This window comes from Orbicella franksi, chromosome 3 (assembly GCF_964199315.1).
Source record: "Orbicella franksi chromosome 3, jaOrbFran1.1, whole genome shotgun sequence".
Classification (NCBI taxonomy): Eukaryota; Metazoa; Cnidaria; class Anthozoa; order Scleractinia; family Merulinidae; genus Orbicella; species Orbicella franksi.
In genome coordinates, this window is record NC_138147.1 from 21,085,001 (window position 1) to 21,106,401 (window position 21,401).

At 40.1% G+C, this 21,401-nt stretch overlaps 3 protein-coding genes across 4 annotated transcripts in view; 2 read left to right on the plus strand and 1 right to left on the minus strand.

Annotated features, from left to right (window-relative positions):
- LOC145482671 (endothelin-converting enzyme 1-like) overlaps positions 1-21,401 on the plus strand; it is a 434,574-nt gene that overhangs the window by 340,037 nt on the left and 73,136 nt on the right. The window lies entirely within an intron of this gene.
- The window catches only part of LOC145482693 (oxysterol-binding protein 2-like), a 157,658-nt gene that overhangs the window by 21,399 nt on the left and 114,858 nt on the right, over positions 1-21,401 (minus strand). For both annotated transcript variants that reach the window (XM_081461332.1, XM_081461333.1), the window contains 3 exons: positions 17,229-17,278; positions 16,716-16,777; positions 2,529-2,623 (listed from right to left, as the gene is read on the minus strand). In XM_081461332.1, coding sequence (XP_081317458.1) covers positions 2,529-2,623; positions 16,716-16,777; positions 17,229-17,278 — 207 coding nt within the window. The remainder of the gene's footprint in view (positions 1-2,528; positions 2,624-16,715; positions 16,778-17,228; positions 17,279-21,401) is intronic.
- Positions 3,978-8,205, plus strand: LOC145482688 (uncharacterized). Its single transcript, XM_081461329.1, has 2 exons — positions 3,978-4,028; positions 4,073-8,205. The coding sequence occupies exon 2, from the start codon at positions 6,823-6,825 to the stop codon at positions 8,197-8,199; it is 1,377 nt and encodes a 458-aa protein (XP_081317455.1). The 5' UTR covers positions 3,978-4,028; positions 4,073-6,822; the 3' UTR covers positions 8,200-8,205.

Genomic DNA, 21,401 nt, shown 5'->3' on the forward strand with positions numbered 1-21,401 from the left:
CGAATGGTAAACCAATATAAGTGAACTCAGTTATCGCAAAATATCGTGATTTGTCAGTGTCTCGCATTATTTACCTCAGCTTTTGGCTTCAGCAGATAACTGATCTGCTCGTTCAGAAAACAACTGCCATTTGCATCCGTAGTTGTTTGCTGAACCAATAATTTAAGCCTACAGTGATCATCAATCAATAAGCGGTTGACAAAGATCTCTATATAAATAATTAATCAGTTACAGATTGGCATAGCCACCATTCGTTCGCTAATTTTTTTGGTATTTTTCATTCCTTGACATATGTCAACAATGTTCCTGTTAGTTCTGCTCTCTCGGAATCGATTTCAATTTGTGGTTTCTTAATTTCCACTAAATTGGCACGCCTGAAATTTTTACTAGCCTTGTTGACTAGTTAATGCTCAAAACCTACCAATCAAAACTGCATTTCTACTTACATGTACCATTAGTGTGGCGAGAGTAGTCAGATTTAACTTTGTTGCTCCTCATTCGCCACTGTCGTATGACTCTGAGATGATTATCGGTGGTGCACACCGAGAGAAAACCGATATCTGTGCAAACATTTCACGATTCCGAACATTGTACCGATTTCTATTTAATCATCAAAACCGAAAGAAAACCAATATTTGTTCGACATTTTGTGATTCCGAACATTGAACTGATTACTGTTTGACCTTCATTCACAGAAGACGGGACTGGTTATGAAAGTGACAATAGAGCATTCGCCAATGTTGAACGGGTCCGTCATGTGACCATCCACAAGTTCTTTCAAGATGGTGGACAGTGCAGACGATCTGTTCATGTGGAGAAATGATTTTGATGACTGACATTTCAGACATTTTGGAAAGCAATGAAGTAATACAGGAGCAATTTTCGGTCACAGTTACTAATATAAGTATAACAGTCAGTAATCACCCAGGCAATGAGGCCTGGGTTTAAATTTCGGTTCCGTTTTTTTTTTTCCTCGTTCAGTCACAAATCGCCGTCTGGTCTCTAACGCGCATGCGTCACCCCTGCATGCGTACAGCACATGGAATTTACAGAAGTCGCTGTCGTGAAAAGTTAGCATGGATGCCTTGATTTCTAGGGCGATGAAATCACATACAAACGAACACACCGTTCGCGGTAGACCAACACTAAAGGACTTTTTAAGCGTTTTCGCAACGGGTTGGTCTGCAAGACTTACGAGAGATCAATTTACGAGCGAACATTTTGAGTGAATTTATCAAGAATCATGTTATACCAAAGGAGCCATCAACCGGGGCTATCAACTCTTCAGCTTGATAAAAAGCATCTTCAAAAGCGTCATCGTATGATTGTGAACCAAGTAGAATCCCAGCACGAACTCAAGAACTTCTGAGCAACAAGAGCAGAAAGGTTAGAGAATTTGTTTACGAATGTATCTGTTCGAGTACACCTAAGTAAAACGCTCTGAGAAACTTCGTAAAGTATAATTAAGATAAAATCTCGAACTAAACGATATTCTCTCGTTATTTTCTTGTAACAGAGTTATGTGTCTTTACAAGAGTGAAACCCATGCAGTGAATTACTTTACATTTAAGCTGAAAGAAACTAATGTACATGTATGTTGACCCCAGCAAAACAATTCTTGGCTTGCACTGTCACGCAATCCTGATGCAATAAAAAATTTATTCGACAGCCATTTAGTGGATTAAATCAAGAAATTGTGATGTTATAGGAGATTAATAAAAATGACACTTCGCTAATTTTTAAGTCTGTGCGTGTTCCCAAGCTCAGATATTCGTCGAAATATTTTGCACAAATTTACAGAGACCAGTACCTCCGCAGTACGCCAACATTGCGGCCGGAAAATAGTGTAAACATCTGGAGCTTACTTTGGCTATCTAGGCGACTGATTATCTGTACTGAACAAACAAGCATTTACATAAGCTCTTTTCCTAGTGCTTTAACTGCTGATTGGGCTAAAAATCACGACATAAGTATATGTTTTTCGACAAACGCGTTCGTAGGTCTATGTCACGCACCGCCATAACTCGGAAATTCAAAATGTCTTGCTTGCTTGGGAAACGCAAATAACAACGACAAGGGCTGAGGAAAATAGACTGAAACGTTTATAGGCCGATATAAAGACCTTGACTCATTTCACGCCCTGAAGACCTGCAAACGTGTAATAAGCTATTAATCGATGACAAGAAATGCAATCAAAAGCAGAAGAGCTTAAGCACATCGATTCGATTGAATTTCGTACAACTTCAAATGCAGATCATTTAGCTCAATTGCAATATAGCTAGTGCTTCTCAGTATAACGACTGCCTGGGTACACGCAGCAAAGCGTCTAGTTTCGAATTGTAATTTAGCAGTACTGAGCTTAAATTTATGTAAATTGGTTGCTCATCGAATAAGATCCGAAAATTAGGCACTCTACACTCTACATGACTGATGACATAGTGGCTGCCTCCTCACTTGAAACTCAGTGGCAGCAGCCACTATAAACTCGGATTCCTTTGGAAATCAAAACGAAGTGTAACAAAACCTACCTTGGTGTCCACGCTTCTCCAGACAACTCCCTTTGTTTTCTGGCTGCTCTCTGTTTCTCTTCAAGGCGGTGCTTTTCGCTGGCTGAAGCATCTATCTATTGTAAAAAAAAATTTTCCAAGACATTGGAATGCAAAAACTGAACAAGTGGTCGTTTAACCCATAGAAACAGAGGAAGACACAAATAGTATCCTCATAATACATTGACACACATAACTAAACCATAAAGCTCTATAACTAATTTCTTGTATAAACTGAGTGAAATGGCCTCTGGAGTACAAATCTGTACCTGAAGAAGAGGTTGCAGTTTTAGGGACGATTCAGTAAGAGTGAAGGAGTACCAAGATAAAAAAATAGGTGAACTGAAAGTATGGACACAAACATGCCTCAAGTAAGAGAGGACCTGCAGTGTACTTGGAATGCGCGTTTACCTAGCGTATGGGGAAAAAGGTCTATGTTAATATTCAATCCAAGCAAATGCTTATCAAGATTAGTTTACAGCAACTGATTAGTTTTGGAAAATTGGAGGTTGGAAGAAAACAGCTAGATTTTCTGTGGGTTATTCCCAGCAAATATGAACGGAAAACGAAAAACCGTAATTCAAACACAGGAGGGCATGCATGGACAAATTTAATATAATAAACAAGATAGCGCAAAGAGCTTTTATTTCTTTTTCTTCAGTGTTACTAATTAGTTAAAAAAAATTGTCCGTTCATTTGTTCTTGAATGATCATGAGTGAGTGAGTAATAATAATAGTATATATAACAAAATTCTTGATCGTGATTGGTTCTCCGCGTGCCTATTATTTTCTCACGTAATTGGTGCGCGATCACGCGGGTGTCTAATTACAGGTATCCAATTTGAACTTTTTGTAACTGGATACCTACGTGATTTGCATGTCAATTACATGCGCTTTTATGGCTTGAACTTATGAAAATGACTTTAACTTGTGAAAAATGCTACAGAAGTTTCCGCTCTAAAGAAGTTCGCACAAGACATTTTTATAGATACAACTGATTAGTAATTGGCCCTTCTGTCGCACAAATTCAGGGAGCACTCCTTGCATACAGTGGCTACGCCCGCAGTATGAGCGGCGTCAAAACCAAGTTGTCCTACCAAAACGACATGACAATAGTATTTTTTTTTGCAGCCAACAAAAAATACAGACAATGCTAAGTTACTTTATCAACTTTCAATGTTTAACTAGAGCATTCTACATTTAAGTCGACGAAGAACAGCTTATTTTGTTCAAAGTGACACAACTTATCATCCTCTTGGCGACAGCGATCAAAGAGTGAGTTGACGAACATGGGACACCCATTTTTAGTGCCAAATTAAAAGCTTGGAGAGCCAAAATGTTTCATCTTTTTCACTTTTTCTTATATTCTGATATATTTCTTTGAGTTTAAATAAATCCCTTTTCGTGAATGTTCAATGCCATCACTAACGAGAAAAGTTGCCAGACTTCAATGTGTGAGATAACATAACTACCAAGCTGGGAGTTGAGTTGAGTTTGAGTTGAGTTTGAGTTGAGTTTGAGTTGAGTTTGAGTTGAGTTTGAGTTGAGTTTGAGTTGAGTTTGAGTTGAGTTTGAGTTAAGTTTGAGTTACCGTTTTCTATATTTTTCACTAAAACAAGTGTTAAATGAGCGGTCCAGATCACCTTTTACGGAAAATAAGCAGGACATTTTCACATTCAGTTTGCAGGGTTACGCGTCCTCACTCCTCCTTTACTCTTACAACTTATTGCATTGCCCATTCTGTAGTCTCTGTGGCAGTGACATGTCAGCCTTGTCAGGATTATTAGCTGAAGTACCCTTTTTGTGCAGTTTTAAATGCAAATTAGTTTTTTCACGTCGTGTTATGTAATCGTCTATTGTTTATCACGTAACCTCGTTAAGTTTATTCTTTTAGTTCAAAATTCCGTTTTAAAGCGTTGTAGTTTTTTAGTTGTATTCAGTCGTTGTCAGTTCCGGAGTGCCGTACAGATCTTGTAAGTAATCTCGTTTTTCCTTTCTATTTTTTGCTGTTTTTCGTATTGTTGTATTTTCAGTTTATTTAAGTTTAAGTTCGTATTTATTAATTTCTGTATTCGTTATTTTGGTTTTAAGTGAATCGTTAGAATTAAAGACAAATTCGAAATGTACAGGAGTGTTATTTACAACAGAGTCACAGGTGAGCGAAAACAAACATGGCCGCCTTTGACTCTTAACCGCTGACTGCTCCTCATTCTCAACACGGCTGTATTAAGGTGGCATTTGAAATCCATTTTCTAATACAAAATTATTATTTTCTCTGAAAAAATATTATTCGAGGAAACTCCACTAAAATGCTGGAATAATGCTTGATACTTCTGGACCTTTTGCCTCGCTAAAATGCAGGGAAAAAATGATAGCATGATCTACAAAAGCCCATATGTAGAACGTAACGTAGTACGGATTTGTCACTATACACGACGCCGGCAAGCTCGCGCCAAATGAACTGAAAAACAATATCAGAAACCAAATCACGGTTCACAATGTGTTATATATCGACAATCACAGTAGTACGTCAATATTGTACACAACCACAGTTCACGGCTCAGGTTGTAAGACATACATTTCACATTATGGAAATCCGGTCCCTGCGGCACTTCTCTAATTCCCTTATATTAATTAATCGTCCTTCTGTTGACCACTCCATGAAAGTGCATTCGAAGTGGTACACTGTACGCTGTGGCGGATGAAAAAAAATCGAATTAGAAGACATGTTCCGAAAACAATTCGAACAGTTTTATTTCAATATTTTTTTTCTTCTCAACGCACAATATTCAAATCGAAATACAGTGGAGAAATCAAAACAAATGTTATCATTATATCTTTGGTAACAACTGTGAACAACATAAACTGCAAAGAGAACAGTGCTCTATTCTCTCTACTTCACTCTACCCTACTCCGGTGTGTTCATTCTTCACACTATCTCCTCATTAATGAAAGCCTGTGTTTTGCACTTTGTTGAGAGTTTTGTTTATTTTTAGACATTATGTTTGTTTTCTTAGTGATAAAACCGAACACGCGAGATTCCCGCCATTTTTGCTTCAGTAGCCAATCGGATTACAGCTCTCGTTCGTGGATTGGTGCGAGTAGGATATCAAGAGATCAGTAGAAAGTAATCCATTTATCAAAAACAGTGTGTTTGTGCTCTTTGTACAAAAGTAGGAAAATAGCACGTCTTAAACGGGATTACGTCTTACAGAATTGAGTATATTGACAATATGTTGGAGAATGTTTTTTGCTGTTTCGTTTTTTAGGTTAGATCCGATTCTTTAGAATTGCTATAGTCAACCCACATGTATGCCTTTGCTTTCAGTTGACTAGCCAGCTTGTGCTGATTAAACTAGTTCAAAACAACTGGTAGATCCCGTGGACTTTATTTTCCTGGTGTGTCTTCAATTCGAGTAGTACCCTGATCCGTGGTGCGAAACAGTCAAAATTCTACACAAGACGAAGATACATACCAAAGGTCAACCCGTCATCGAGAAGCACGTCAAAATGACAGGGAAATAAGGACAACTGACAGCATAAAGGAGCGACCGACCGTCTTTGAAAACCTTGACTCTGTCAAAGGCAAGACTTCTCAGACAAAGGTAGAGGTTTTCTGATTTACTTTCGTTCTTGCTTTAAGAGTTTATGAGTACCGCCTTGTTTAGTTCCAAGATTGAGGATCGTGAGACACCTCATATCAAATATTTTGCATGAAAACGATGCTGAGGAAAAGAACACTGTAAGAACGAGAATTTAATCGCATCACGATGCCGCCCAAGATAGATTTCAAGACCCTCTCTGGGAAAAGAGATCACGCTATACATGCACTTAATGAATTATTCGACGAATTTGAAGCACTTTATTCTGTGAAACCTGAACTGAACTTGTTAGCAGCCATATTTAACGAGATTGAGTCAAAGTACAGGGCCATTAAGAAGCAGATAGAGGCCATTGCTGACAGATTTGTCGAAGACGGTGTCACTTCAGAAGACGAAAGAATAGCAGAGAATCTGAAATGTGGAGATGAAATCAAAGTAAGATATTTGGAAACTTTGCAAAAATATGCGCATTATTAAAAGGAACTCAGTGCCTCTCAATTGCAAAATACCTCTGAAAGCACTGAAGTCCTTGGAGCAGTTGCTGAAGCAGTAAAACAAATGGCACAAAATATGGCCACCAAACCGAAAGTAAGTGGTTTAGAAGGCTGTCAGTTCCATCATGGGACGGGTCCCGAAAAACATACGCGACCTGGAAGAATGAGTTCAACCATTGGATGAGCAAATATGACCAAGACAAGGATGAACATCTCCAGCCCTTCCGTAAAGCCATGCCAAAGGGGTCCTGGTGGACAGACCAAGTGAAAACTTGCAAGGACATAGATAGAGTGTGGGAGATTCTCGACATTGAATTCGCGGACAAAAGGAAGCTGATGGATGAGCTCCTGGCTGAGATCAATAATTATGGTGCTGTAAGAAGCGATCGTAAGAGTCTGGCTCATTACGCCACCTCAATATCCGTATTTGTGAGTGATATTGAGGACAATGGATGTCATGTTCAAGAAGCCTCTGAAGTGCCATTCTTCATGTCCAGACTCTTGTCGAAACTTGAACCGAAAGATAATGCAGACTTCGGCAGGGAGATGCAACGTGAAAAGAAAGAAGAAAATGTCACCAATTTAGTTACTTGGCTCCACCACGAGGCAACGCTCCGATCTAGGGGCAAGAGAGAAACAGAAGCTGAAAGGGGACGAGATCCACCTTACCGTAGGAAGACGGATCAACATTTCAATGATGCCAGTATGACCGATGACGAATCATGTCCCCTCGGCTGTAAATCAAAGCATCTTCTTGCTTCCTGCCTTGTATATCAAGGATCACATCTCAGGCAAAGATGGGAGATCGTGAGGCAGAATAGAAGATATCGGAAATTCCTAAGAGTGTCACATCACACGAACGACTGCAAAAAGGCTGACGGTACATCTTGCAATAAATGTAAGAACCATCACCGTTCCCTGCACAATGAGAAGAACAACGAACCCTTGCAGTCCGCTTTGAGTCCCGACGCACCGATCTTCAGAAGCCAAGGTACTCCACCTGTAGTTGAGAACCGCAGCCTGCAAGGAAGGGATAACGAGGAGACCAGGGAAGTAAAAAACGCTCTCGGTATTTGTCCGGTGCAAAAGGTCAAGGTTAGAGACAGCGATGAAAACCTTAACGACATACTCGCGATGTTAGACACTGGCTCAAACACGAGTCTTCTATCCAAAAGGGCTGCGAAACAACTGGGGTTATCTGGTCCTCAAACGCACCTAACTATGAACTTAGCTGGAGGACAAAAGAAAGCGGAAGTTTCCGAGATGATAGATGTTGAGATCGCATCACCCACCGATGAAGATATTCTGAAGAATCTTCAAGTACACACAGTTCGAAAGCCTTGTAGCAACGCCAAGAATGTATCACGAAAATCAATTGAAAGCTATCCTCACCTCAAGTCAATAGCAGATAAGTTACATCTCTCTGGTGGTACCGTCGACCTACTCATTGGAACTGACTTTGTCGACGCCTTTGTTGACATCCACACAGCCAGCGGCTATCCTGGAGAACCTGTTGCTAAGAGGATTGTTTTGGCTGGTATGTTTTGGGCCAAGTAGATCCAGATTCAAAAGACATGCCTGAAATCAAATCAGTAGACGTCGCAACTGTGAATGCTGTAGAAGACATCAAGAAACTCGTTCATCAAGATGCAACTGTGTACCTGCAGCGAAAATGTTCTACGCGAAAACAAGTTTGTGAAAGCCCTCTCAGCCTCGACAACACTGGTGGACAGAAGAGTGCAAGTCAGAATGCCATGGAAAGAAACTGGGCCTCCTAAGCAAAGTAATTATGACATTGCTTTGAAGAGAATGTATTGTGCGGAGAAATCGTTTAAGAAGAAAGATTGCTTTGACATCGTGAGTGAAGAAGTTCAAAAACTGGAGGATCAAGGCTTCGTAATCAAGGTACCACAGGAGAATGTCAATCACAGTCAGCCAGAATGGTACATGCCACTCCAAGCAGTATTTACCCCAGAAAAGAGTACAAAAGTCAGACTTGTGTTTGATTCTTCCGCCAAAGGTCACGATGGTCTCTCCTTGAATGATCATTTAGAGAAGGGACCAAATTACATCAACAGCCTGCCCAAAGTTTTGACAACATGGTGCTGGGATGAAGTTGGATGTTTAACCAAGTGCTGGTACACCCAGATGATCAGGTTTTCCATAGATTCCTGTGGAGAAAAAATCAGCATGATCTTCCCACCGTGTACCAGTGGCTCCGACAAAACTTTGGTGACAAGCCAGCTCCGGACATTGTTTCGAATGCCACCAACATCCTGGCCAAAGTGTCACAAGATGAGTTTTCCGAAGCAGCAAAAGCGTTCCAGGAACGAACCTATGTTGATGACATTGGTGGATCCAGGTCAACCACTGTTGAAGCCAAGCATGTCACCAGTACAATTGACCAGGTGCTTGGAAAGGGTCAATTTCAGATTAAGGCTTGGCACTCAAACAGGCCGGAAGTCGACCAAACCAAGGATGAACGTTACACAGATTTGCTTGGTCACAAGTGGGACAAGCAAGAAGACACATTTTCTCTGAAGAAGGATTCCGTTGTGAGACAGAATAAAGACTTCACGAAGAGAACCTGCCTTGCCCTTCTAGCCCAGGTGTGGGATCCTATTGGCCTCGTCGCACCAGTGATGCTTAAATTCCGAATTGACCTGCAAGAGCTATGAAGTGCTGGATACGGCTGGGACGACATCATCCCAGAAGCTACACAGCAAAAGTGGAAGGAGAGTGAAGAAATCATAAATCGACTTCTTACCTTTAAATCTGGCCATAAACTGAAACCAACAGAGGCAATCGGTCCACCTCAAGTACATGGCTTTGCGGATGGAGGAGAACTGGGGTAAGGCGCTACCATTTTCCTCCGCTGGAAGTTACACGATGGAAACCATCAATGTGTCCCCGTGATTGTCAAGCCCTTTGTTGCCCCGCTGAAACAGAAAACGATCCCTCGACTTGAACTCTTGGGGTGCCTAGCACTCACAAGGATTTACAACACATGCCAAGAGGCACTGGCCTTTGTTAATTTCAAGGATTACGACAAGACCTTCTGGATAGACTCTCAAACTCGTGGATCAAGACCCCACCTCGCGAATTCAGACCATTTGTATCAGTTTGAGTTGCAGAAATTCAAGAAACAGTGGGATCAGAACAATTCTGCTATATCAAGTCCAAGTACAACCCAGCAGATGCCCTCACTAGAGGAATTGCGGCCAGTGATCTTGAAAGCTGGATGTCAGGACCGCCGTTTCTAAGGTTGCCGGAAACCGAATGGTCTCAATTTGAAGATGATGAGCAGAGTCCTCACCAGGAACGAGTAGACACAAATGAAGACTACCACGAAGCAGAGGCAAGTTGACAAAAGAGACTATAAAACAAGAGAGTTCCATGTCACCTCCATTCCTGAAGGAAAGGAGAACAATCCCATCTTTAGCTACCTGCTGCAAAGATGATCGACATTCACAAAGATCCGCAGAGTCCTGGCTTACGTACATCGTTTTGTTGGAGCTACAAGACGCACAGCTGTAGCAAAAGGCTCCCTGACGTTCAAGAACTCATGCACTCAGAATTACAGCTTTTAAAATGGAGTCAGCTTCCAATAGACATACCAAGCCTCGACAAGAAGTTAATCGCCAAAACTGATGAGGAAGGGCTAATCAGAGCTCATGGCCATCTTGAAAATGCCAGAATCCTCCCGAAAGACATGAGAAACCTTATCGTGTTGCCCAGAGACCATCAACTGGCGATCCTCCTCTTGCGTCACCTACACCGGAAACGAGGACACTGCGGCTAAAAGAGCCTGATGCATGAAGCAAGGCGAAAATTTTGGATTATCGGGCTCAGGAAAATGGCCAAGGCTGTTGTAAGCAAGTGCGTCATCTGCTGGAAACTGCGCAGAAAACTCCTCGATCAGTTAATGGGCCAAGTACCAAGTTTGCGAGTAGCAGCCGGATTTCCCCCATTTTTGAACACAGCTATGGATATGTTTGGGTCACTGCAGATCCGATTGAACCGGAGAACACTCCAAGAAGCGCAAGTCGTTATCTTTACCTGCACAACAACCAAAGCAATTCACCTGGAACTTGTAACACACAAAACAACTGAAGCCTTCCTAATGGCCTTCTGTCGATTCGCGTCCCTACGCGGCCACCCAAACGTGTGCTGGTCGGACTGTGGCTCGAACTTTGTTGGAGCACAGGAATACTTGAGGGAGGTGATGCAAGGCTGGGACATTCCCAAGATACAAAGCACCGTTTCAGAGGAATTTGCCTGCAATTTCGAGTGGCAGTGGGACACCCCACGTGCAAGTCATCAAAACAGAATTGTCGAGTCGCTAATCAAGTCCGTCAGACAAGCCCTCAACAGTGTGTGTAAGAACCAGGCGCTTACTGAAGAACAGTGGAGGACGTTCCTGGCTGAAACTACCTACATGATCAACAGCCAGCCCCTCTACCCAAGTTCCGAGGACGTCTGGGAAGAACCACCAATTACGCTGAACGACATCCTGATCAGATAACACAATCCTCCTCCCCAACCCGAGCAAGAAATCAGAGTTAATCCCAGGCATTTACTGAGGAGTGTCCAAAACAGAGCTGGCAAATTTTGGACTTGTTGTCTGTACTTGTTAAGTTGATTAGTATATTTTAGATTGTATTTGTGTTATTTAGATTATTTGATTGTAGTTTAGTCGGGTCAGGGAAGGGTTTTTTCGTGATATTTTTTAGGGGGTTGGGTGTGGGTGTATTAACCAAGTAGGGGACTTATGTCCTATTGTTAAGGTTACAGTATACCTTCAGGGGTGTCTCGCGTGCAAGTGATGTAGCGCGTGCAGTTTAAGCTGTAGATACCTAAGCCCCTATATCAAATTAAAGCTTATGGGGCTGGCTATCAAACTACCAAGAATTTTGAAAGAAAATGAATTGTCGAATTTTTCACGACCACTAAATGTGAGCGCCCGAATCACCTTTCGAAAGCTACAAGTCAAAGCGAATTTCGTTTTTCGCCAATTTAATTTTTACCTCGGTTTCAGGGCCCAAAGCGCTTAAAAAACGTGTCTGCGCTTTGGCATATTCAATTGCAGTAAAAAGTTACCGAACATTTTCGAAATAGGATTAAAAAAATGTCGAGTGATCATACAAAAATCGCTCTCGAAGAAAAAGTATTTCGAAATTAACAATTCCCAGACACGCTTTTGTAGTTTATATGTTAAACTAGCCACTGTCCAAATTTAAGAGCAATTGAACAAATTCCCTTTGAGTTATAACTCTTTAAAGTGTCTGCTTCAAGTGAAAAAATTTATTCGAGAAAACAGCGCTAAGAAAAATTTTCTGCTTCGCAAACAAACTCCGCCCACAAACGCCTTCAACTGGGTTCTCAGATAACTAAGCCCAGCAGTGCAGGGAAAGTTTACTACCGTTAACCTCCTGCTGAAATTTACGTGCAAATCTCTAAAAAACTGTTGTGTTTCGCAATGCGCTCAAGGAACCGAAGGCAGAGAGAGAATTTTTCTATAGCTCGGTTTTTCTTGAAGCTGGTCTGGCAAAATGGAGAAGACTAAAAAGGATACGAACGCTAGAGTGGCTGAGCGAAGGAAACAAACAAAAGAAAGCGTGGAGAGCAACTGTGTGCGGGCAACTGTGCATGGATAATATTTCAAATGGCCTCAATGAGTCCGACGATTCATCGATATCGGACTCATCAGGAGAGTCTGTCAGCATCCCTGAACCTTTCTTTTCTTTTACCACGAATATTTGCCCGCCTTATACGATAACTATAGCTTCATCCGCGTGGCGAACTTTCGCTTCTTCACTCATTGATGTATTTTCATTCGTTCTTCGCTGTTTTCGCTTTTTTGAACTGGTCCATGGTTTAAACGTGGTCTATGTTTACTTATAACTTAATAGAGACACGCCTAATACCAAAGATGCTGGGTAGTCAGAACAACAATGCTGATCAACTGAGTAGTCAATTCGTGACATCGAAATAGGTAATTCCCTCGAAAATCGTCTCGGTTGATTGCATACGTGCTATAGGGCTGTCAATCAAGAGGTAAACTTTTACTTCCGGTGAAAACGTAAAACCGCTATTTCTCCGCCAATATTTAGCCTTTTTCAAAAATTTTTTTCAGAAATTGGAGATTATTCTTCGACCACTATTTTGACCCAAAAATCCAAATTTGAAGAAAATTGCCGACCCGAAGGTATACTGTAACCTTAAGTACCTGTACTTGTACAAATTCATAAATAAATAAATAAATAAATAAGTACTTTGCGCCGACACTGCTGCCGCGGAACAAGTGGTTTCAGAAGAGAGAGAATGTCAAAATTGGCGATTTGGTCCTGGAGGTCATCCCAAACCATAAGAGATCACAGTGGGAGATGGCATTGATCACCAACACCTACCCGGGCAAGGATGGATTGGTCAGGAAGGTACGCATTAGGACTCGGAATGGCGAGTACGACCGCCCGATCCACAAGCTGTGCATTATTGCCACAAAACAAGAGCTTAGTGGAGAGGAACAATAAAGACTATATATTAGTGGAGAATGCTGAACTGTTAGCTTATAAGATATATTTGAGTTGAACTTCGTGCTTATTTTAATCGTTGCTCAATTAGGGCTCTAATTTCCGCACTGGGGCTGAGTGTTTTGCACTTCGTTGAGAGTTTTGTTTATTTTTAGACATTATGTTTGTTTTCTTAGTGATAAAACCGAACACGCGAGATTCCCGCCATTTTTGCTTCAGTAGCCAATCGGATTACGGCTCTCATTCGTAGATTGGTGCGAGTAGGATATCAAGAGATCAGTAGAAAGTAATCCTTTTATCGAAAACAGTGTGTTTGTGCTCTTTGTACAAAAGTAGGAAAATAGCGTGTCTTAAACGGAATTACGCCTTACAGAATTGTGAGTATATCGACAATATGTTGGACTGGTAGATCCCGTGGACTTTATTTTCCTGGTGTGTCTTCAATTCGAGTAGTACCCTGATCTGTGGTGCGAAACAGCCTGATGTTCCTCATGTGTTGCATTCCGGTCTTCTTTCAGTGTGACAGTTATTGGAGGCACAATCAAATTACTTTGTTTTGGTTGTGTGTTGATACACTCTTTTCTTGCACAAAATCGAGAGGTACGTTCCACCACAAAGTTCTTTCCATCAGCTGTTTCATTAGGCAGACAGTATATATAGAGCATCCACTGAAATACAAATGTCTCCATCCGAAAACTGTCTTTGACAGCCTGGTTTTGCGTGGCCAGGTTTCAAATGAAATTTTAGAAATGCACGATAGAAAATAAGTGATCTCACCACGAGAAATTCGACCTACTACATTCTCACTATGAGAAATTCAAATGCGTAGCTTTCCAATCACACTTCCCAGGGTCTTAGCACGATGGAATGTTAGGGCTAAAAGCAGACTCGTCATACGACTGTGCAAAAATAGTAGTAAGCCATGATTATTTCAGTACCCTGACATATTTAAATTTTTCCAAGACTCTGGGTTTGCAATTGCTGGAAAATGTATTTAATGACCTTTAATCCCACGATCATAACTTTTATACGAAACTTGTATCTCTAACCCAGAACTCGGATGTTACTGAAACTGGTAACGGGGAGCGGGCAACGGGAGTCTGGGAACGAGTGTACAGCGGTAACCTGCGTAAAAATTAAACATGGCAGACAAAAGAAAAGAAAAGGGAACAATTTGGGGAAATGTGAGGAAGTGTTACGGTTGTAAACGTGAGTTTCTACCGGCTGTGCCACCAGATCATGGCCCAGTACGTTCTTGTTAGAAGAGTCCACTTGGTACTGGGATAAACAAAGCATCAAATGGCGCCTGGGGTGAAAATCGAATCGGTTCCCCGTTCCTTGTTACCAGTTTTAGTAACATCCCCCAGAACTCTGACACATTTAAACAAAACGTGTGAGCGCTTGCCCAATGTCAACGTGCATCAGTAGATTATAAGCCAAGGCTGCTGCCTAACGGGCGCTCGGTCGCCTGAGGCGCCTAAGTTACAAGTGCGGGCGACTAAAGTTTTATTCAAGGATCCCGAGTGTGCACCTAAACATGGTGTTTTCATTCCCATCTAATCTGTCAGATGACTTCAATCTTCTCATGAAATCGGCCAAACAATCATTCACACAATAAATTAAACGGAAAACAACAGCTACTCTGGTCCTGTTTTGCTTTTAACACAAGAAATATGGGCCAAAACACGGCAACAAAGTCTCTCTCCGCTCACAAAACAACCGAAAACAGCCATATTTGAAAATCGCCCTACAATGCATTGCAAGCTCAGTACTGAATAAATGAACGTCATGTATGCCAATGGATTGTGTCTCTGTTGATGCCCTACTGATTCCAGTTGCAAAATAACTACTTTGATAACAAATATTTTTGGAATTGGAGTGATGCTGCTGCTGACATTATTTTTTGTCCGATACTTTGGAAAATTTCACTTAGCTGTACTGAAAGAATTTCTGTAGTTTATGAAAGGATATTTATGACTTAAAAGTCAAAATATTCAAGTAGCTACAAGCACGCAAAAAGAAAACATCATTGCAATTCTTTTTGCACACCAGGGATTTATATTTTAAATTATCAAACGAATTGTTGTGGCTTCGCCCAATATACGAGAATATATTTTCTCCAAAGAAGCAGCCAATATAATGCAGTAATGCACCTTTTGTTTATACTTATGTCCCTGAAGCCCGGGGAAGGAAAGCACATTTCAGTGAGGCCAAATTCAAACGCCCCAGATGCCTATTTCATTTTTACTTGTTTTCATTTGCAGCTTGCATTTCATGATTTGTTTAGAATTGCTAAACTCAAAAACGAAAGAGGCAATATAAATTTTTGTAAAAAAAGCTGCAGCACTTGCATGGATACGCCAATTATTGAACTTGTTTGACCACAAATAGTATTCTTTCTCAGTCATGACCTGATCACTTTGCTGAACACTTTATTTCAAAAATTTGATTGACAAAATAGACCATATTAGTGTCTTATGGAAAATCTCTGTCTCCGGACCCCTCCTCTTAATTTCCAAATTCACTCCATCCCCCCTGTCTTCCCCAGTCTCGCCAACCCCCCGGATTGACCACAGCAAATTTATTTTGGGCTCCTAAAAAAGTGGCTTGGGCTCCTAACTTTTCAGGTTAGGAGCCTGAAGGGCTTCTTAAAAATTTCCTTAGGCAACAGCCTTGTATAAGCACTGAGGCATATTGGAGAAATGTAAATACCTAATTATTTTCAGGAAAAAGGGATGCGAAACTTTTCTTTAGTACATTTTTAGTCACAAGTGTAAGAAAAGGTAACTCAAACCTAATTCGAACTCAACTCAAACTTAACTCAACTCCGAACTCAGTAAATAGCCGATCCCTCAATGCCTTTCCTGTTATCATACATTGACATCAAGACAGAACAGTTTTTCCCGCCTGCTGAATCTTGACCGGTCAATTCAAATTTCAGATGCGCTTGCAATTTCAAATCAGCCTCATGCTTTGCGATCGTCCAATTTTGAAATTACTTGCAGTAACTGTGAGTCAAGTAGTTTTCAAGTTAAGAATTATTTTTAACTTAGTTCTTTTTGTGTAAAATTCTCTCTTGAAATTGTTATTGACCTATTCTGGGTTTCGAGGCAATTTTGTCAATATTGATTCCTGAAGGTTTTCTTTATAACTAATCATGCATTCTTGGTGTGTTGCTGGGTTGTTGGTTCTTTTATTTTACACTTTTTATTGATTTCTTCATTCTGTTGAATGTCAAAGAAAGTTGTACGTTTTGCTGCATATTGAAATGCTTCTCGTAACAAAATCTTGTTAGTGGAATGATTCAATCTTTGCCAGTAGCTGAAGATTGATGCTTTTATGTTAGTGTGTAAAGTAAGTGAGTGAGTGAGTGAGTGCGTGCGTGCGTGCGTGAGTGAGTGAGTGGGTGAAGCAGAAAAGTCCTGTTTATGTTGTTGCACTCAGTTATAAGGAGTCTTCCATTTTTGTCATATTATTAATATTACCAGTAAAACTGAAGAACTTACAAACCATATTTACGTCAAATAAAGTGTACAATACCTTGTCACGCTCAAGCAGCCGTATGTCTGTCCTAACTCGACAGTCAGTCTGGCATGAAACATCTGTGAAAACATTCATTCCAACAATTTCGTTACAAAGATAGCTTGCATACATGAAAATATGAATGTCTGGTAATGGGGTTCATCAAGAGATGATGATCTGGTCTCTTGTGTTCATTTATGCGTATAATGTAGAGAGAAACCTGAGACTAGAGATGGCAACTGACCAGTATATTGAATTTACAGCAGTTGAAGCGCGGGGAACAGAATTATGTATGGGTATCGCTTAAGCAGTTTCGCAGACTGTGGTGCACCTCAAATCTTGACCACGGTCACAGCCCACCCAAGATGTATGAAAGCAGATTCCCAGATTTGTATCAGGTGACTGTCAAGCAACTCCACTTAACAGGAGAGGAATTTGTGATGAGTGATGAGGATTTATTGAGGAATTTCTTGCATCAACACACGGATTAAATATGAGTTCTTGACTTCTTCACAAGAATATAATACCTACCATATTCTGGATCATTCAACTGAATTGTAAACTGCGTGAAGGAGTAAAATCTGAAATAAACAAAACACCTGTTTTAAATGCTACAAGAACAAAATTAATGAAAGTGCTCTATGAGCAAAACCATGAATTTTCCAGTGAAAGATGATTGACATGAATTAACCTTTGCATAACATGGAATTACTCTTTTCTTAACAAATAGGGTTGCATTGCACACATGTGGCTTACAGATTATTCTCGTTATATGAGTTACATTATTGATTTTATAGGCTACACTTCTTTACAAAAAAATCCGAGGAAACCCAAGTGAATCTTCACATATTTTCACTTCTTTTGTATCTCAATCTTGAACGACTACATGAAGTGCAAGAATAGGGAAGCCTCTTTGTTGACACTACATGGGCTGTATTGCTCCAGTGGATTAAGTCATTCTCAACAGACCATTTTTGATATATTAAAATTCAGCTTGGCAGCGAGGCTTAAAGGACACAAACAAAGGAAATTGAATGACCATGTTTATTCATTTCTCTTGTTTGTGTCCTCTAGGCCTCACTATCAAGCTGAATTTTAATATATTGAAAGTGGCCTATTGAGCCACTCTATCTTTGTAGACTTCTTGTTGCCTAATTAAAACCGATAAAGGTTGCTCAACATGTTTTTCTTGTCGCCTGAAGACAAAAGCTAGTCGTCTTTGCATGACTCAGTGCCACTAGATTGAGTTTTTGCAGTTCTGCGCAGTGTTTGGAAGATAAATCACCACATTGCAAATAAGATCAAAGCAACTGCACTTGCAGGGTAGCTGCGAAAGGTCTTTAGAGAAATTGAGGGTTTTAATGACTATTTAAGCCATTGGATACGATTTGCAGTCATGTGAAACAGCAAAATTGCAAAACATCAAAATCCATGTTATTATTGTTCTAAATGTGAAATAAGTACATATTATTCAGAAAAAAGGGTTAAACAAGAAAAGAACAACACCTATGACTTAAAAAAAGCTAGTAGATCTTGAAATAGAACTCGGGTCCACTAGATTAGCACCAGCTGAAGGTGATAATCCTAACTATTGCTCAGAGAGGGCAAAAAAGTACAAAGCAAACCTTGGATGCTAATGTTTAGTGTCGCTAGTAAGCCACACAAAAACATGGTTTTAAGACCAAAAATTACAACAAGCAATAACCAAAACTTCTGCAACTGAAAATAACGATTCTGAGAGTTATCTTTCACAAAGATCTTTTCTCTGGACCTTGCGCCCACGATAGAAAGGTTATTTAAAAATTGTTTAACAACGCTGCAAGACAGTGTTGACGTAAATATTACAAGCCAACCTTTCCATGACCCTTTCCTAGTCTCCTTTGCAACATCTATGTTACACGTACCATTGCATGAGGTACGCCCAAACAACTGAGATTAACACTTTCTCCGACCAACAAATGAACCGGAAATTTTAACACAGAATTAAAACAAGCTGCTATTACATAATACTTTCCAAGACCAACATATAAACCAGAAGTTTTAACAACCATTTAACTTGAGTTTTTTGAACTAAGAGTTCCATTTTTAGTGCAACACACACAGTTACGTAGCATGTTGACCAAAAGACGTCTAACATTATATGCACCCGCAAAACAGTGGAATTGCAATGGGAACTGAACGTATGCTTGACCAACTCCAATATGCAAAATAAAAAAAATCTGATCCACCACTACTACCTGTACCTTGCTTATGCAATCCACAGGCTAAAAATGAAATTCTACCAAAAACATGGATAATGACAATTAAAGCACAACACATGAATACATCTGAAAAAAATGTGGTTATTGACAATCCAGGGCTTGTAAAAAGATATTATTGGATGTGGTCATTAACTAGTGACACAATTCCAGATAGAGCAGAATGTATGCAGAGCACTGGCACGTAATAGTCACACAGTTCGCCAGCCCTGTTCACTCCCAGTTTGTATTGACTTTGGTAGTCATCTTGGGCTTGTCCCCTTTACCATGGTGTTTTGTGTTTATTCTCATCCATTTTAGATTAAAGCAGGAAATGCAATAGTTTTAGTTTTCATGCTGATGTATGTAACTTAATACTTAAGTCCTTTGGTTTTCTCACCCAAAAAAAACACTTGAAAGATGTGCTTCATTTAACAATCAATGAAGAACTAATTAAGAGAGATAATCAAATAGTCATGGAACAGCAGGTTCTTATTCTGTTATCAGCTGAAGCAAAATAAGCTAAATTATTTTATTGGCGAATATTATTCATTACTATAAATGTAAATTTAGTAATAAAAAGGTACATTTAGTAATAAAAAATAAAAGTTTAGCATGTGAAGATGGCTCAACAAGGGCTACTGTGCACCAGAAACTGACACATACTGACCAGTCCCTGAATTTCCAACATAAAATAGCTGTAGTCAACACTGCTACTTCAAGCTCAGACCTTGATTTCTGAAGAAGATGAGAGAGTAAAACCTATCCAGACTGGATGTTAACAATACTGAACAGAGGTTCTGGTAGGAGAGAGTGTGAAGAATCCCTTAACGAGAAGAGAATATATTCTTCAGCGCCATACATAGAAGGCACTTCAGAATGCCTACAAACAGCATTTAAATGACACCAGGTCACACTCATCCACATCCTTTCAATTCTCTCAGATTGCAATAAGTACATGTTGAGGAAAAAACAGAAAACCTTAATAAGTACAGAACGGTGTACCATATCCATGATGAACAATGTATCAAAAAGTATGTAGGCAAAGCTTGTAGTTTATCAAAAACTAGAGTTAAGGAACATCTCTTGAGGAAGTCGTCAGAGATTCACGGACATTGTCAGGTTACCTTTCGTTGATCCATCACATCTTCAACACCAACAATACATTGATCTGGAAGGATAGAGGATGGCTGGCATGCATGTGCGTATCTACATTCTTTGCTACCAACTTGTTGCCATCTCACTTGAACTTGATGTACTTTCCATTACCATTGTGTGCCGTGTACTTGGCAGCGAATTTCGGTCCATGGTCATTGTAGGTGTGACGTTGCTTGAAAAAGGTGACCTTGGATTTCATGAAGCCCACTCTGTCCACATTAGAAAACATTCGTTGCAGGTTCTGGGCTTCAAAGAGGGTGGTAAAGGGTATTTTCGTGACCCGTGATCAGCCCTTTTTATTTCCTGTGAAATGTGAAATAGCCATTTTTTCCCTCGTGAATCGTGATTTCCATAGTCACTGTGAACCGTGATTTTCCAAAATGTTCTCTTTATCTTCTGTGAGGCGTGAAATGCTAATGTTGTATTTTTCGTGAATTGTAAAAGGGCTGCTTTATTTTCCATGAAGCGTCATCTATACCCCCCGTTTACCACCCTCTTTTTATCCCCTCTTTACCACCTTTTTTTCATCTCTAATGCAAGTGTACTTGATGAGGGTTGTGTTGTTGTTGTTGTCATTTGCCATCAGAGGAGGTACCAACACCTTGGCACTGAGCAGAGAGATGCTGCTCAATCGCACTTTCCACCCAGACCCTCGAAAACAGATGGGATGAGGTAATTGGGCCTTGAAATCATTTGCTTGGCTCTGCAGAAACTCCTTTAGGTTTCTGTAGCTGATTAAAGCCATGTTAATTTCCTCACTCAAAATACTAGTAATAATCAAAGGTTAGGAAGTGCAGGCGAGGATGATACTTAGTGCTTCTGGGTTAATAAAAATGTATCAGAGTTATAATAAGTTGTAATCAGTGGTGCACTGAGATTAATTTTTAAATAGGGGAGTTATACATATTTGGCTCTAGGGGTAATGAAACATTTCGGGGCCTAAAGTGAAAAATGTTTCTGCTTCGTGGGACTGAAATATTTGCCCATAAGGGTAGCTCCACCACCCTATCGCACCCCCTTTTCCTATTATTTGCCACTTATAATTTATTTGCTCAAAAGTGTACATGGAGTTATTCCAGAGTGATTTTACTAAACCTATGAAACAGTTACCTACACTATAACATTCCATGATACACTTAAGTTTTGTCGTTTTGTTTTGTTTAGTTTTACTAATACACTGTAAATAGAATCACTCTACGTTATAAATTGTGGGTATTGATTGAGTAAGGATGAATTGATGGAATGCAACGATGATTTATTTAAAAATTCTAACATGCAAAACTTGAAGATGTCATTTGAATGAATAATA